Below are 18,665 nucleotides of genomic sequence, written 5' to 3' on the forward strand. Positions count from 1 at the left end.
CATATCCATCTAACTCTCTCCTAACCAACACACTCAAAACGCTGGAGGAACTCAGCAGGTCAGGCAGCATCTATGGGGATGAATAAACAGTCAACATTCCAAGCAGAGATCCTTCATTAGGATTGTAAAGGAAAGGGGGGGGGAGACATCAGTATAAAAAGGTGCAGTGGGGTGGGGGGGAGAAGAGGAGGTACGGAGTACAGTTTGAAAGTGATAGGTGAAGCCAGGTGGCTGCAGTGGAATGAATGTTGAATACCTTCAGGGATCTACTGAACACTTTATTGCTGGTCAAAAAATGACAAACTGGCCTTTGGATCCATCATTCCAGTGGGTAGGTACATTTCACCTTTGATCTTTCCCAGTTTAACTAAAATTGGCCCTGTTTTGTTCCATTCCAACGTGCCTGGTTTCACCCATCACCGTCTAACTATCCCCTTTCTCCCCCCACCTTTTTATTCTGATGTCTTCCCCCTTTCTTTCCAGCCCTGAAGAAGGGTCTTGACCTGAAACTTGACTGCTTATTCATCTTCATGGATGCTGCCCGACCTGCTGAGTCCCTCCAGCATTTTGTGTGTTGCTCTGGATTTTCAGCATCTGCAGAATCTCGTGTTTATGATTTGTCTCTCCTATCAATATCCTTATCTGAATCTTTTAACTATCATGATGTAGGTTTAGTGTAAATGGGTGGTTGCTGGTCAACATGCATTTGGTATGTTGAATATGTGGCTATGGTTGTCATCCTACATCACATCATACGGGCTCCTAATAAAGCAACTGAGGGCAAAATTGATTAAAAAAACCACAATCACCCAGATGTTTAATTTGCACAGTAAGTGCAATGCTGCAAATATTAAAACACACACAGCATAGCACCTGGCGAGGGCATTGGTTAGTAATCTCTGATTTGGCAAAGACTGAGAGAAAACTGAGCAACTGGCTCAGAGGGCCTAACAACAGTAATACTGAAGTTATCACATAGACAAGAGTAACTTAGAACACTGAGAAATTAAATCAACGATTGTTCCTTTGGATAAGGAACATAGTTTAACACACTTCAGCAGAATCTGTGGTATCTACTCTCAGTGTGCTAGCTCCTTGAATTTTTGCTACTTACTGCAGTAGCTCGAAGATTGCCTTCTATTGCTGAGAAAATTAAATAAAGGATGCCAACACCAATGACCCTGTGCAGCATAGCTCCCAAACGAGGCCTAGAACAAAGAGATTACAGTTAAAACATGGCTGAATAAAGTCACGAGTGCCTACAAAAACATGAAGTACCAATGAACTTATACCATGATCCAATAGCCTCACTCTGTCAAAGCATTACCCTGGTTTCAAATACATCCTCTTCCTTAATCTAATGAATCTCTACGAAGTGGGCTTCCTCCAGCAACTAGTTGTGGACGTTTAATGGAGGTGTGTAGAGCAAGGTTTTTTTGTTTACAAGGAAAATGGGTAGGTGCTTGCAATGGTTTGCTGGGGAGGGGGAAAATGGTGGAAGCAGATACTTTGGTGACATTTAAAAGGCTGGAATATGCAGGAACATGTAGGGAATTGAGGAGTATTGATAATTACATACAAGCAAAAAACTTGCAACTTCCTCCATATCCCTCCTTGCTTCAGAGGTGGCAGCATTGCTCAAAGGAGGAGCAATGTGCTAAAATCAGAATTGGGGATAGCAGAGGGAAGCAGTAGTAATCCAGGGTCCTGGGAGGCAGCATGGAGGCAAGCCTGCCTAGGGTAGCTGGCATCTGTGGCACTGTCCTGATGCCACAGGACAAGAAGTTTTTGGAAGAGAACAAAATTAAACATTCTACTAATCAGAGAACTGAGTTCCTGAAATATTAAGTCTGCAGAGTGAGTTATATCCTCTACTAGATTCCTTGCAGACAGCAGTTTCTGTTCCCTTTCTTCTCTAAAGCATACTACCACCTTTAACAACATACAAAGTGGAAGTAAGAGTAGGGTATTTGGCCCCTTAGTCTGGTTTGAACGTAAGGAACATCAGCCTCCTCTTTATTATGGTGGCTACATTTCACATTGAATATACTCAGCAACTGAGTCTCCAAAGTTTACCACCATCTTACCTCAATTCTGATTGGTAATCCTTTTATTTCTGAGATTTGACCCCTAATTGTCAACAACTTCATCCTGTGGTAGACATCTACCCTGTCAAACCTCATAATTTATATGTTACTATGAAATCATATTTCATTCCTCTAAACTGAAGTATATAAGCTTCATCTCATCTCTTACAACAAATCCAGTAACCCATCTGGTAAATATTTGCTGCACTCCCTCCATTTTAAAAATGTCTTTCTTTGGGTATGGAGACCAGAATTACTAAGCAACATTCCAGATGTGGTCTCATCAGAGCCCTATGTAATTGAAATAATACATCTTTACTCTTGTTCTTATTTTCTCTTGCAATGAAGACCAAAATAACCTTACATTTGCTCATTGCTTCATGAACCTGCATATTAATTAGAGGTGATTCAAGATCAGGGTCTCCCAGGCCCCTACGAATATGAACATATGGGCATGGTGGATGGGAATTAAATGCTGGTTCAGCCCGCAAAGCCCACATCTCTTGAATCAATATTCACCATTTAAAGATAATAATGCTTTTCTTCCGCCCCCATCCTTTACAACAGCAAAAATAAGAACATACTAAAAAAGAACAAAACTAGGCCACGTGGCCCACTGAGCCACTCTGCCATTCACTAAGATCATCTGTAATGCCATCCACCATGTCATTTCTGATCTTCTTAAAGCCTCTGCATCTCTAACGTATTCCAGCAGTTTTGAATCATTAGCAAACTTAATATATCTTACATGAACAATAAAGGCATCCAAGTTTCCTGTTAAGCATTCCGACATCCAAATTATTAAGACTGATGCTGATCCAGTACCAATCCCTACAGTCTCCCACACTGAAAAAGACAATTCCAATTTCCTTGCATGCACATCCACTCTATTTAGGCCTTTCAATATTTGATGTTTCAATGAACTCTCTCCTCACTCTTCTAAACTCCCATGTGTACTGGCACAGAGACATCAAACACTGCTTATCTGTTAACCCTTTAATTCCTGGAATCATTCCTGTGACTCTCTGCTGGACCCTCTATAATACCATGACATCTTTTCTTAAGTAAGGGACCAAAAACTACTCCAAATATTCCAACTGTGGTCTGACCAATGCCTTATAAAGTCTCAGCATTACATCCTTGCTTCTATATTCTAGACCTCTCGAAATGAATGTTTCCTTCCTTACCACCAACTCAACATGCAAGTTTACTTTTAGGAAATGCTGCAAGAGCACTCAAAAGTTCCTTTGTACCTCTGATTTCTAAATTTTCTCCCCGTTTAGAAAATAGTCTACACTTCTATTCCTTCAATCAATGTACATGACCATACACCTCCCTATACTATATTCCATCTGCCATTTCTTTGCCCATTCTCCTAAGTCCAAGTCCTTCTGCAGAAGCCCTGCTTCCTCAACACTACCTACCCTTCCACCTATTTTTGCTTGTCCACGCCATCAATTCCATCATCTAAACCATTGACATGTAACATAAAAAGAAGTGGTGCCATCACTGACCCCTGTGGAACACTACTAATCACTGGCAGATAATCAGATAAGGCCCACTATATTCTTATCCTTTGCTGCCTGTCAGTCAATCACATTAGTATCTTTCCTGTAATACCATGGGCTCATCTTGTTCAGCAGCCTCGCTCAGCACCTTGTCAAAGGCTCTCTGAAAATCTAAGTAAACAACATACACTGATTCTCCTTTGTCTATCCTGTTATTTCCTTAACGAATTTCCACAGATTTGTCAGGCAAGATTTCCTCTCAAGGAAACCATGTTGACTCTGGCCTACTTTACCATATACCTCCAAGTACCCCAAAACCTCATCCTTACTAATTGACTCCAACATCTTCCCAAACACTGAACTCAGGGTAACTAAAACGTGGAATGATATTTGCAATTTTCCAGAATCTAGAGATTTTTTGGAAGATCACTACTAATGCCTCCACAATCTCTTTCAGAACCCTGGGGTGTAGTCCATCTGGTGCAGGTGACTTAAGTACCTTCAGATCTTTCTTCTTCCCAAACACCCTTTCTTCTCCTTAGTATTAGCAACTGCACACACTTCTGCCCGACTCTCAAACTTCGGGCATACTACTAACGTCTTCCACACCCAAGACTGACAAAATACTTGAGGTTCATCCACCATTTCTTTGTCCCCCATTACTAACCCTTACATACACGTATACATACGTATCTGAAAATCTTTTTATATCTTCTTATATTATTGGCTAACTTACCTTCATATTTCATCTTTTCTCTCCCTATGGCCTTTTTAGTTGCCCTTTGTTGGTTTTTAAGAAGTTTCCCAATCTTCTAACTTCCCTAACTTTTGCTGTATTATATGCCCTCTTTTTTGCTGTTATGCTGTCTTTGACTTCCCTTGTCAGCCAAAGTTGTGTCATCCTCCCTTTAGACTACTACTTCTTTGGGATGTATCCTTCCAAATTGCTCCCAGAAACTCCAGACATTGCTGCTCTGCTGTCATCCCTGCTGGTGTCCCCTTCCAATCAACATTTTTGGCCAGTCCCTCTCTCATGCCTCTGTAATTCCCTTTACTCCACTGTAATACTGATACATCTGACTTTAGTTTCTGCCCCTCAAACCGCAGGGTGAAGTCTGTCACATTATGATTACTGCTTCCCAAGGATTCCATTACCTTGAGCTCCCTAATCAAATCTGGTTTATTACACAACACCCAATCAAAAATTGCCTTTCCCCTAGTGGGTTCAACCACAAGCTGCTCTAAAAAGCTATCTCATAGGCATTCTGCAAATTCTCTTGGTATCCAGCACCAACTTGATTTTTTCAGTCTACCAGCACATTGAAATCCCCCATGACTAGAGTAAATTACATTTTTTTTAACATGCCTTTGCTATTTCCTGTTGTAATTTGTACCCCACATTTTGGCTACTGCATGGAGGCCCGTATATAACTCCCATCAGAAACAAGAGAAAATCTGCAGATGCTGGAAATCCAAGCAACACACACAAAATGCTGGAGAAACTCAGCAGGCCAGGCAACATATAAGGAAAAGAGTACAGTCGACGTTTTGGGCCAAGGCATATATGCTATTTGGCCTGCTGAGTTCATCTAGCATTTGTGTGCATAATCCCATCAGGGTCTTTTTGCCCATAGTTTCTTAACTCTAGCTACAAGGATTTGACATCTTCCAATCCTATGTCATCTCTAAGGATTTGACTTCAGTTTTTAACCATAGTCACCCACACCCTCTGCCCACCTGTCTACTTTCGATACAATGTGTATCCTTGGATGTTAAGCTCTCTACTATGACCTTCTTTCAGACAATTCAGTAATGCCCACAACATATCTGCATATCTCTAAATGTACTACAAGATCGTCTACTTTATTGATGTTCTGTGTGCTTTCACATATGACACCTTCAGTCCTGATTTCATCATCCTTTTCGATTTTGCCCTCATGTTACACAGCCCAGCACATCACACAAACCAATCTTCCATCTTTGGACTCACTTTACACCACACGCTGTTGGAGCAGTGCTGCCAGGATAATCAAGGATACGACCCACCCAGCCAACACACTTTTTGTTCCTCTTCCCTCCGGGAGAAGGTGCAGGAGCTTGAAGATTCATATGACCAGGTTTGGGAACAGCTTCTTTCTAACTGTGATAAGACTGCTGAAGGGATCCTGACCCGGATCTGGGCCGTACCTTCCGAATATCCGGACCTGACTTGCACTACCTTACGTTCCTTTTTCTATTTTCTAATTACGATTTATAATTTAAATTTTTATTATATTTACTTTGATTTGTACTTCAGGGAGTGCAAAGTGCAGAATCAAATATCACTGTGATGATTGTACGCTCTAGTATCAATTGTTTGGTGACAATAAAGTAATACCTCAACTCATCCCACTGACTGCAACGTTGCTCTATCATCTGCCTATCCTCAATCTCACTACACACTGCATCTAATTGTATACCAACTGCCCCATCCTCAGTCCCATCACTGAGGTTCCTATCCCCCTGCCTACCCACAAGGATAATTTTGTTCTTTTCTATAGGTTATACCTTCCCCAGACACAACCCCAATGATCCAGAAATCTGAAACTCTGCCCCCAGCACCAACTGCTGAGCCATGCATTTAATTATCAAATCATCCTATTCTTACCCTCACTGATGTGTGGCACAGGCAGCAACCCAGAGATGTGTTGCTCTTCAGTGTTCTAACCTAACTCCCTATATTCCCTCTTCAGGACCTCTCCCTTTCCCTATCTATGTTATTGGTACCATTATGTACTTCAACTTCCAGCTGTTCAGCCTTTCCCTTTAGAATACTGTGGGCCTGATCTAAGACATCCCTGACCCTCAAGTGGCTCATTATCAAAACTTTGCAAAAGTCTAAATACACCACATCAACTGGTTCAACCTACTCTTTTCTGCACAACTTCAAAAAAAAGGTCTAGATTTACCAAATATAATTTCCCTTTCAAAAATTCAGAACTACTCTGTTCAATCCTATTTCATGTGCTCTGATACAGTTTCCTTAATAAAGAATTGCCGTACTTCCCCAATTGCTTTCCAAAGGATTACAAGAATTACCTCAAAAGAGGTACTTAATTCAATGCATCATGTTAATCGGCTTAGCTTGTGAGTTATGGCTGGAATTGAGATTTAGTACATGCCATTGTCACTGTTCATACTTACTTCACAATTCCATATCCAAGACTGACTATAATAACCAGAACACGAGCCAAGGAACGCTTCAACGCTGACAGTAATTCTGCAAAAATCACTGCTCCTTGCACTAAACACATTTTAAAGAAAAAATAATAGTGGTTATACAAGACTAAATAACTTCAGCAGAAGAATGAACTGTTGTAAGTCTTCATTCACTGAAAACTACAAATGCAGGACAATTAAACTACAATGTTGAAACTAAATGTAGCAGCACTGCCTACCAGAAAGCCTTAATTCAACATTTTTCACTGACCCATTCATGCCAAGGCAAATCATTTCCCCTCAGAGTTAAAATGAAAGAGTCCCAGATGGTCAGCTGACACAGCTCAGCAGACAGGTATAGAATGTTGGACTATAATCAACATTCTAATCACCTCTAACAACTGAGACATAATGTGCTCAATGTAACTCCAGCACGTTGTACTGCATTTCTTTTAAGAAAATAATACAAATCATTGTGTCGATACGGTTTAAGAAGATTCCTTCAGGAATCGCTGTACCATGTGGCACAAACTAGTGGATTGACATTGCTTTACTATAATCAGAGAAGTGAACGGCAATGTTATAAACAGACTTTTAAAGGTTAAATGCAGTGTATGGCAAAAGGACTATGTTCATCAGCCCCTGTGATCAGATTTAAAACTATTTCAAATAGTTGGAAAAAGCTCTGATGATGAGCACTACAAGGATTAGGTTGGGCCTTTTCAATCCTAACAGGTGCAGAGAAAAATCTATTAAGCAAAGGGAACATTAGGTTTTGTGGCCGAAGTACAGATGCCAGCTGTGACTGAAACATCAAACCAAAGTGGGAAGAATACAGGGAGTAAATGTGTCTCGCTGTTCACACATGTACTTGCTGGTGAAGCAAAGAGGAAAGATTACTTCCAGCTCCACTATTGATGTTTTCATGCTTTGGAAAGTTGGGGGAAGAAATTGCAATCCAGCCCCCTCCTTTCACAGCTATACTCATTCCCATTACATCCTTGAACATTGACAGAATCAGCTCATTCATTCAAGACCATTATTGCACACCAATGAGTGCAGATGCGACATGAAAGTGGGCAAACGCAGTTTCGACTGACTCCCACCTCCTTCACTGACTTAACACCATGCACACATCCATTCAACAATATTCTGTTCAATTAGCTAGGGGTGCTGAGATGTGGTGAGTAAGAGAAGGAAGAGGGTGAAAAAGGGAGAGTGCAGCCCTACATATATTAGGCAAAAAGCAAAATAGAAATAAAGCTGCTTACTGCTCTTCTGCCAATGGTTGAAATGCCTGGCTAAAGCTATAACATTTCATTCATCTGACAGCAGCATTATGGAATAGTTATGAGGTGAATTGGAAACGTTGTACAAAGAACAGTTTATCAAGATCCCTTACCTGACTCGCCCTTGTAGCGGATATTCTGATACTCTGCGTAAAAGACTGCCTTCTCCAACATTCCCAGGAAGATAACTGCACCAATCCAGAACTGGATGCGCAACAGGTCCCTCCAGTAACAGGCAGACCAAAAAAGCCACAGCGCTCCAAACAGCACGTAGACAATACACATCACCATAAAAAACTGGCAGAAAGAAAGAAAAAAAGACCTTACACTAACATTCACACTACCACCTATCAGTTTACCTCCCAGCTGCAGTGCCATTCTGTACACTTATGTCAATCAGCCAAAGATTGAGATCTTTTGATCAGACTTGGTTCAGGGACATACTAGACGTGAAATGCTTTGAATTTTTAAACGTTACACCAGTTTCCACTTCACATTCTGTTTTGGTAGTCTCCAACATGTTATCAACATTGATTTCTCTGACTTTCAGTAACCTCTTCCATTTTCTTTTATCCCCTCCCTTTTTTTTCCCTCACTCTGTGGTAGACCCTCACCCCTTCTCTGTACGTCTGCCTCATAACCTGCACATTACCTCCCACTGGCTGCCTACCTGCTTCCCTTCATTCCAAAGTCTACTGTCCTCTGCTAGCAGATTCCTTTTTTCAGCCCTTTGTCTCTTTCAACTATCACGTTCTAGCTTCTCACACCATTCCATTTCACTTACCTACCTTACGCCTCTCATCTGAACTCACCTATCACCTGTCCCTCTCCCTCTCTTTATCCTGCCCTCTTCCTTTCCAGCCCTAACAAAGTGTCTCGGTCCAAAACATGTTCATTTCCCTCCAAAGATGCTGACTGAATTGCTGAGTTCCTCTAGGATTTTGTGCAAGTTGATCCAAACAGCTTGCCGAGTTTAATATTATAGAACCCCCTCCTAGGCATTAAATTCAAAGTGTATAGGGTAAAAAAAATTGTTCATAAAACAAGCAATAGAAAAGTTTGGCATGAGCAAACTTTTATTCCCCGATGGCTGAATAAGGGGAATGGAGGTGCTGTAAAACAAGAGTCTGGGTGGGCGGGCTGAGGGTGGCTTACAGTGCCTTGATGCTGACATCATCTGGGAGCTGAACACAACCTCCAACCTAGAGGAACACACTTCCAAGAGTCTATCAGGGCTGATACCACTTGCCACCTAGCAGTCATTAAAGACATTACCACTAGGTTTAAAACGTCAGCAAGTGATGTGCTCTGATATTCTGGACTGCAGTGGGACTACAGTACCATGCAAATGTTTAAGGCAGATATAAACAAAAATCTGTAAAGCAAAGATATTTTCAAAAATAATGTAATGAAAAGTTTCTAAATATCAAAACATTTACTATAAAGTTCAGTTAACAGTAAAAAGTAAGTCAAACCAATATTTGGTGTGACTACCTTGTGCCTTTAAAGCTGCACCAGTTCTCTTAGATACACTGTCGTGCAGTTGTTTCTTTTGAAGAAAAACAGCTGGTAAGTTGTTCCAAGCACCTTGGAAAAATTGGCACAGTTCTTCTGAATACTTTGGTCGTATCACTTGCTTCTGTCTCTTCAGGTATTCCCAGACAGCCTCGATGATGTTGAGATCAGGGCTCTGGAGATCTAAGGTGCCTAAGACTTCTGCATGAACTGTATATGGGGAAAACAATTCTTTTTTTTCCAATTTTTTTGAAAAGAGGTCCAGCCTGGAAATGGCCTTTCCAATCCTTTGAGCTGCCCTACCAGCAATCCAATGATTTAAACCTAGCCTCATCACAGGGCAATTTACAATGCCCAATTAACTTACTAACCGGGACACCTTGGACTGTGGGAAGAAACTAGAGAACCTGGAGGAAACCCACATATTCCACCTGGAGAACATACAAACTCCTTACAGAGGATGTTGACATTGAACTCTGATCTCCAGCACTCTGAGCTGTAATAGTGGCATGTTAACAGCTAACTAATGTGCCACCGTCCCAGGGAGGATACATTGAATCTGCAGTAACTGGGATGATACATGCTCCGCAAATATTTTAACTGTAGTACTTACCATCATGAGAGGCCAGTCTGCTGGGGAGATGTACTCATTCTGTCCTTTCATTTCAACAACCACTGCAAAGGATAAAAGACATTACGAATGCACTAAATCCAAAGCCAGAAACCCACTTAATTCCCTCATTCAAATTCTTTTCTTCAATAACACTAACATTGATATTTTTATTGCTCAATAATACCAACACTAATCTTTTATTAGGCAAAATGTTACTTGGAACAATATTGTACATACACACAGATATGGACCCATTCTATTAATGACTTTTGTCCAGCTACGTCACTCTCTCATTCATTGACCTCAATGAATATTTTGCTTCACAATTTCCATTTCTACCTTTTAAATCTACAATGAAATGTGTAACTAGAAACCAATGATAACTAGCATAGCTCTTCAAATCATTCAGTGAGAGCTTAGTATTTTGTCCAGCAGTCAACGTTCAATTTTCAGCGGAAGCTGAGGCTTATTACATTTTTCATAACAGGTTATGAAATGTGTGAAATACAGAGTATCCCAAGAACATTGAGTACTGTTAATGTACTCAACAGTGGATGCTTCCCTGGTGTCATGGATTATTGATTACCTGACTGGCAGACCACAGTACGTGTGCTTGCAACATTGTGTGTCAGACAGAGTGGTCAGCAGCACGGGGGCTCCACAGGGGACTGTCCTGTCTCCCTTTCTCTTCACCATCTACACCTCGGACTTCAACTACAGCACAGAGCCTTGTCACCTTCAGAAGTTTTCTGATGACTCTGCCATAGTTGGATGCATCAGCAAGGAAGATGAGGAGTAGTACAGGGCTATGGTGGGAAACTTTGTCACATGGTGTGAGCAGAATCATCTGCAGCTTAATGTGAAAAAGACTAAGGAGCTGGTGGTGGACCTGAGGAGGGCTAAGGCACCGGTGACCCCTGTTTCCATCCAAGGGGTCAGTGTGGACATGGTGGAAGATTACAAATACCTGGGGATACGAACTGACAATAAACTGGACTAGTCAAAGAACACTGAGGCTGTCTACAAGAAGGGTCAGAGCCGTCTCTATTTCCTGAGGAGACTGAGGTCCTTTAACATCAGCCGGATGATGCTGAGGATGTTCTACGAGGCTGTGGTGGCCAGTGCTATCATGTTTGCTGTTGTGTGCTGGGGCAGCAGGCTGAGGGTAGCAGACACCAACAGAATCAACAAACTCATTTGTAAGGCCAGTGATGTTGTGGGGGTGGAACTGGACACTCTGACGGTGGTGTCTGGAAAGAGGATGCTGTCCAAGTTGCATGCCATCTTGGACAATGACTCCCATCCACTCCATAATGTACTGGTTAGGCACAGGAGTACATCCAGCCAGAGACTCATTCCACTGAGATGCAACACTGAGTGGCATAGGAAGTCATTCCTGCTTGTGGCCATCAAACTTTACAACTCCTCCCTCAGAGTGTCAGACACCCTGAGCCAATAGACTGGTCCTGGACTTATTTCCGCTTGGAATTATTTACTTATTATTTAATTATTTATGGATTTACATTGCTATATTTCTACACTATTCTTGGTTGGAAACCCAATTTCCCTTGGGATCAATAAAGTATGTCTGTCTGTCTAAATATACCATAAAACTCATTTTAACATGGATTGTCATTGTTCCCGTTGCAAGATATTTCCAATTCAGTTTGACATGAAAGAGGAGAGGGCAGAATAATTCAAATGCACACACCCAAGTGAATAAGAACTTACTTGTGAGTGACAACCCGGCCTGTTTTGCTGCTGCAGCCTCCCTTTTTGCCTTTGGCTTGTCCTTGGTAGCATTCATCACTGGATCATTTGCTTTTCCTGTGGATTTGCTTTCTTTATTGCTTTCTTGATTCTTTCTTTGTAATGCTTTGATTTTAATTATGAACAAATATGGTCCATCTTCCCAACTTCTAAATATGCCAGGAACCTTTTAAAGTAAAACAAACAAGCTAAGAAATTGTAACATAAAACTAAAATGAATTGGATTAGATTCCTGAAGTGAAACCATCCTCATCTGAAAAAGAAAAAAAAACTTTTCTTTTGGGCAAAACACAAATAAAAATGTTTGTACCTTTACTGATAATGGGATAATTATGACTTTTTATTTCATTTCTATTAGTTAGCTCATTCCCATGGAGGAAATCATTATGTGCCACGCTGTATGACAGAACCAATCATGGTCTTTTCATGACCATCATTGTTTTTGGCAAATTTTTCGACACAAGTGGCGTCTTTACAAGACTTGTGACCCATTATCAACACTTCAGAGATTGTCTGCCTGGTGTTAGTGGACCCACAACCAGGACATTTGATATACACCAATTGTTCATAATCATCCACCACCTCCTCCCATGGTTTCACGTGACCCTGGTCTTTTGGGGGGGGGGGGGGGCTAAGCAGGTGCTACACTTTGCCCAAGGGTGACCAGAAGGCTAGCAGAAGGAAGAAGCGCCTCACACCTCCTTTGGTAGAGATGCATCTCCACTCCGCCTACCCCTATGGAAGAAAGGGCAGGTTGAAGCTATTGGTAGGATCACTCTTCCTGAAACTGCTACTTGCTACTGCTGTTTCATCATACAACCTGGATTACAGTCACATTGGACAAAGCTGCAAACATAAAAGTTTTGTGCAGAAGGACAATGAAAAACAACATCTACAATTGATGTCCGTTTTCCTTGTTGGGTCATAAAGTATGTTCCAACGTACAGTTGGTGCTCTTAGTTTGTTTGGCAACTAAACTCTTCTTTCCTTTCTGATGCAAGTATCATTCAAATAGCAGTCTATAGCAAAAGTGTTTGTTGCCTGGCTCCATTCTAAATGAAGTTACAACATAATAAAATAGAAGACCTCCAATAGCAACAGAGACAATTGGGAGGCAGATTTTTGGAAAGGTGAAAATAACAGGGTTGTTGTCATGGGTGACTTCATTTTTCCTTTTATTGATTGGTCGCTCCTTAATGCAAAAGGATTGGATAGGGTGGAATTTGTTAGGTGTGTCCAACACAGATTCTTAGATAGATAGATAGATAGATAGATACTTTATTCATCCCCAAGGGGAAATTCAACATTTTTCCAGTGTCCCATACACTTATTGTAGCAAAACTAATTACATACAGTATTTAACTCAGTATAAATATGATATGCATCTAAAATCACCCTCCCAAAAAGCATTAATAAATAGCTTTTAAAAAGTTCTTAAATAGTTTACTAAAGTGCATTGAGTGGTAACTTAAACTCAGTCCTAACCCCGGCACTTTAACATGTCTTGCCCCTGGTGGTTGAATTGTAGAGCCGAATGGCGTTGGGGAGTAATGATCTCTTCATCCTGTCTGAGGAGCATTGCATTGACAGCAACCTGCCACTGAAGCTGCTTCTCTGTCTCTGGATGGTGCAATGTAGAGGATGTTCAGGGTTTTCCATGATTGACCGTAGCCTACTCAGCGCCCTCCGCTCTGCCACACTATATAGACAGACTGACTAGAGGAGAGGCCAGATTGCATCTGGTACCAGGCAACAAACCAGGTCAGCTATCAGCTCTCTCAATGGGTGACCATTTTGGAGACAATGAACCACAACTCCTTGACCTTTACCCTGGCTTTGGACAGCGATAGGAACAGACAGAAAGTATTTAAATGGGAGAGGGGGAATTACAATGTTATTAAACAGGAAATGGGAGCACAATTGGGAACAGATGTACTCAATGAAATGCTCATCAAAAATGTAGATGTAAGAATCAACTTAATTTGCCATTGGGTAGCAGGATACAGACGCATCTCTGCCAAAGGAAGTAGACGGCATTCCTTCTCTCCGCTACCCTGCAGGTCACCATTGGGCAAAGTGTAGCACCTGCTTAGTCCCTGAGCAGAATCACATAAAGCCATAGGAGCAGGAGGTGGATGGTCGTATGAACAGCTGGTGCAGATCACAAGTCCTGGTTATGCAACCACTGATGCCAGACAATCTCTGAAACGTATTGATAGTGGCTGGGATCACCCGCCTTGTAAAGATACTGCCCAGAAGACAATGGCAAACCATTTCTGTAGTAACATTTGCCAATGATAATATGGTCACGGACACTTAATCCCACATCATATGACACAGCACATAATGATGATGATAATATTTACGTGCATTAGGAAATTGCTCTGTTGTGTTGGCTCTATAAAACAAATAAACATTCACAAATCACACAGAATAAAGAATATAAAGTTATAAGTACACATGTAAAATGTACATACATAAATACTGTATGTACTTGCAATGTAAATAGCATTATTAGATTGTTTTACAGTGCAGTAACAAAGGGAACAGATAGAGGGGGATGGTGAGAAAGCCAACTGGAATGGTTGACCAGAATAACTACCTGGGGGAAGAAACCTTTAAAATGGCATAAAGTGTTTTGATTTAATAGCCCTACAGCACTTTCAGAAAAGGCAGTTTGCTCAGCGGGTAATATTTGCAATGATTTTTCCTGCCTGATTCTCTGTCTGGTAGTGACAGTAAACCACATGCAATGGCTTTTTCTGTTGTCCTGACAGTTTAACTGTAGCTTTCATACATTGTGAGAGGATGCTGCCCCAAACCAAACAGTAATGGCTGATGTGAAGGTGCTCTCTATGACAGCAGTGTGGAATTGCATCAGCATGTTCTGGGGAAGATAGAATTTTACCAACTGCTTGTAAGTACATACTTTGCCAAGCCTTTTTGTAAATGGGGTACCACAGTAGCATCACGTTTATCATGATGCTGTTGCAGCTCAGGGTGTTGGAGTTCAGAGTTCGATTCTGATGTCACCTGAGGAGTCTGTATGTCCTCCCTATGGAATGCATGGGTTTTCTCCAGGGGCTCCAGTTTCCTCCCACAGTCCAGAGACATACTGGTTGGTAGGCTAATTGGTCACTTATAAATTGTCTCATGACTAGGCTGGTTTAAATCAGGGGTGGCACGTCTCGAAGGGCCGGAAGATCAATAAACATGAGGTCCTGTGAAATAATGTCCAGGAAACTGATGAGTGGGAGGGTGCAGAGAAGGCATTTTCATTTTCTGTACCTCCTGCTTTGAAGGCATTCAGCACCAAGTGTCGTGTTTACCGGCTTGTTTACCTCCTGGTGGTACTTGGATTAGTTGCCTCTGGTGATTAGCCCTATGACAGTGGTGTTGTCCACAAACTATCAGTTTAACCGATGAATCACTGGAGACAATAGACATTAGTGCATAGAGAAAATAGGAGAGGGGAGTGAACACAACTCTGGTGCACCAGGGCTGACTGTGTGGGCTGTGCTGATGTGTTTGCCAGTGTCACATACTGCCTCTTGTCCGAGAAGTTTGTGATCCACCTGGACATGGGATGCAGTAAGTTAAGAATGAAGAGTTTCTCTTGCAGAGGCTCAGGGATGATAGTATTGAAGGCTCAACTGAAATCACAGAGAATCCTGACAAATGTATTGGGGCAATCAAGGTGCAACGTTCAGGGAGTGCTTGCCTGGGTTTCTGGGTGGGTTTGACAAGAGGAAGAAAAAAGCTACATAAGGTTTAGAAAGCAAGGAGCAGACAGGGCACTGGAAAGTCACAAAGTAGCCAGGAAGGAGCTGAAGAATGGACTGAAAGAGGACTTGAGAAAGCTTTGGCAAGTAGGATTAAGGAAAATCCCAAGATGTCTAAAAAAAAGTGTGAAAAACAGTAGGATGACTAGAGTGGGGATAGCACGAATCAGGGATAGAAAAGCAAATGTATGCCTGGAGTCAGAGAAGATCTTTAACGAATACTTTGCTTTAGAATTTACCAGTGTGTGAGGACAGCGTATAACAGGCTGATATGTTAGAACATGTTAACATTAAGGAAGAGAATATGCTGGAACTTTTGAAAAACATTGGAATAGATAAGTCCCCAGGTCCATACATGATATAACCCAGGTTATTACAGGAAGCAAGGGAAGAGATCGTTGAGCTTTTGGCAATGATCTTTGCATCCTCACTGGCACTCGGAGTTGTACCAGATATTTGGAGAGTAACAAATGTTATTTATTTGTTCAAAAGAAAAGGGAGTAGGGATAGCCATTGGAATAATAGACCAGTGAGTTTTAATTCAGTGGTGGACAAATTACTAGAGACAGAAATTTACGAGCATTTGAAAAAGTATGGTCTGATTAGGGATAGTCAGCATGGCTTTGAGGGGTAGGTCATGCCTCATGAGCCTGACTGGGAAGATGTGACAAAGCAAACTGATGAAAGTAGTGCAATGGATGTAGCGTAAATGGATCTTAGTAATTTGATAACATTCCCCATAGTAGGCTTTTTCAGAAAATCAGGATACATGAGATCCAGGATAACTTGGCTGTGTGGATACAGAATTCAAAACAGACAGAGGATGGTTGTAGACAGAGCATATTATGCCTCAATGACAGTGACCAGTGGTATTCCACAGGGATCTGTTCTAGGTCGTAGGGTGCAAGGTAGTCCAAGGTTTTTTTGACTAGCAGGGAGACTGCATAATGACTTGACTTGACAAGCCAAAATATCAAAATAGCACCCAGGCCTCTGAAGCATCATGGTAGAGATGTGTCAAGTCAAGTCAAGTCACTCTATTGTCATTTAGACCATAACTGTTGGTACAGTACATAGTAAAAATATTTTCAGGACCATGGTGTCACATGACAGTACAAAAACTAGACTGTACTACGTAAAAAAAAACAACACAGAGAAAGCTACACTAGACTACAGACCTACACAGGACTGCATAAAGTGCACAAAAACAATGCAGGCATTACAATAAATAACAAACAGGACAGTAGGGCAAGGTGTCAGTCCAGGCTTTGGGTATTGAGGAGTCTGATAGCTTGGGGGAAGAAACTGTTACATAGCCTAGTCGTGAGAGGCCGAATGCTTCAGAGCCTTTTCCCAGACGGCAGGAGGGATAAGAAATTGTATGAGGGGTGCATGGGGCCCTTCACAATGCTGTTTCCGTTGCGGATGCAGCGTGTAGTGTAAATGTCCGTGATGGCAGGGAGATAGACCCCGATGATCTTCTCAGCTGACCTCACTATCCACTGCAGGGTCTTGCAATCCGAGATGGTGCAATTTTCGAACCAGACAGTGATGCAGTTGCTCAGGATGCTCTCAATACAACCCCTGTAGAATGTGATGAGGATGGGGGGTGGGAGATGGACTTTCCTCAGCCTTCTCAAAAAGTAGAGACGCTGCTGGGCTTTCTTTGCTATGGAGCTGGTGTTGAGGGACCAGGTGAGATTCTCCGTCAGGTGAACATCAAGAAATTTGGTGCTCTTTACGATCTCTACCGAGGAGCTGTCGATGTTCAGCGGGGAGTGGTCGCTCCGTGCCCTCCTGAAGTCAACAACCATCTCTTTTGTTTTGTTCACATTAAGAGACAGGTTGTTGGCTCTGCACCAGTCCGTTAGCTGCTGCACCTCCTCTCTGTAAGCTGACTCGTCGTTCTTGCTGATGAGACCCACCACGGTCGTGTCATCGGCGAACTCGATGATGTGGTTCGAGCTGTGTGTTGCAGCACAGTCGTGGGTCAGCAGAGTGAACAGCAGTGGACTGAGCACACAGCCCTGGGGGGCCCTTGCGCTCAGTGTGATGGTGTTGGGAGATGCTGCCTCCGATCCGGACTGATCGAGGTCTCCCAGTCAGGAAGTCCAGGATCCAGTTGCAGAGGGAGGTGTTCAGGCCCAGTAGGCTCAGCTTTCCAATCAGTTTCTGAGGGATGATTGTGTTGAATGCTGAACTGAAGTCTATAAACAGCATCCGAACGTATGTGTCTTTTTTGTCCAGGTGGGTTAGGGCCAGGTGGAAGGTGGTGGCAATGGCGTCATCTGTTGAGTGGTTGGGAAGGTACGCAGGGGGTCCAGTGAGGGGAGCAGCAGGGTCTTCATATGCCTCGTGACGAGCCTCTCGAAACACTTCATGATGATGGATGTAAGTGCAACGGGACGGTAGTCATTTAGGCAGGACACTGAAGACTTGTATAGCCACAAGTTAGCTGATAGAAATATTTTCAAACATCTCTTAAGAAATAATGCCCAATGCAAATAAGTGAAATGTGTAATTCAGCTGCACTTACTTCATGTCCAGGGACAGGAGGTGAAACAGTTCCCACCGTTCTGTTGCCTTTGTCATTCTCTTGTGTGTTTATTGGATTCTGGAAAAAGAAACAAAGGCATTTGAAATTTTTATTCACAGCCAATTTACTTTAACCACATTCTTTCTCTTCTGAACCTGCACATCTTTGTCTTGATTTAAAACTCTGTTATCTCACTCAACCCAGTTTTTTAGTCCAGACCCTTTAGTCATCCTGTTTTGGCATGTTACCCAAGTCTTCAGCTATATTGTTTCTGCTCTAAAGGTCTCTTCCCCCTCCCCCCACCACCCCACTTGCTCCTTCCTTATTAACCCAAGGATACTCATCAGAATTGATACTAAATTTCCTG

At 42.1% G+C, this 18,665-nt stretch overlaps 1 protein-coding gene and 1 long non-coding RNA gene across 3 annotated transcripts in view; one reads left to right on the forward strand and one right to left on the reverse strand.

The window, feature by feature from the left end:
- Positions 1 to 18,665, forward strand: part of LOC132382621 (uncharacterized) — a 98,123-nt gene that overhangs the window by 24,916 nt on the left and 54,542 nt on the right. The gene's annotated exons all lie outside the window — the stretch shown is intronic.
- LOC132382609 (transmembrane protein 87A-like) overlaps positions 1 to 18,665 on the reverse strand; it is a 57,211-nt gene that overhangs the window by 17,917 nt on the left and 20,629 nt on the right. The window contains exons 6-11 of the mRNA XM_059953008.1: positions 18,299 to 18,376; positions 11,942 to 12,146; positions 10,211 to 10,272; positions 8,196 to 8,379; positions 6,779 to 6,878; positions 1,115 to 1,208 (exon numbers count right to left, since the gene is read on the reverse strand). Coding sequence (XP_059808991.1) covers positions 1,115 to 1,208; positions 6,779 to 6,878; positions 8,196 to 8,379; positions 10,211 to 10,272; positions 11,942 to 12,146; positions 18,299 to 18,376 — 723 coding nt within the window. The remainder of the gene's footprint in view (positions 1 to 1,114; positions 1,209 to 6,778; positions 6,879 to 8,195; positions 8,380 to 10,210; positions 10,273 to 11,941; positions 12,147 to 18,298; positions 18,377 to 18,665) is intronic.

Source organism: Hypanus sabinus, chromosome 2 (genome assembly GCF_030144855.1).
Source record: "Hypanus sabinus isolate sHypSab1 chromosome 2, sHypSab1.hap1, whole genome shotgun sequence".
In the NCBI taxonomy this organism is placed as follows: Eukaryota; Metazoa; Chordata; class Chondrichthyes; order Myliobatiformes; family Dasyatidae; genus Hypanus; species Hypanus sabinus.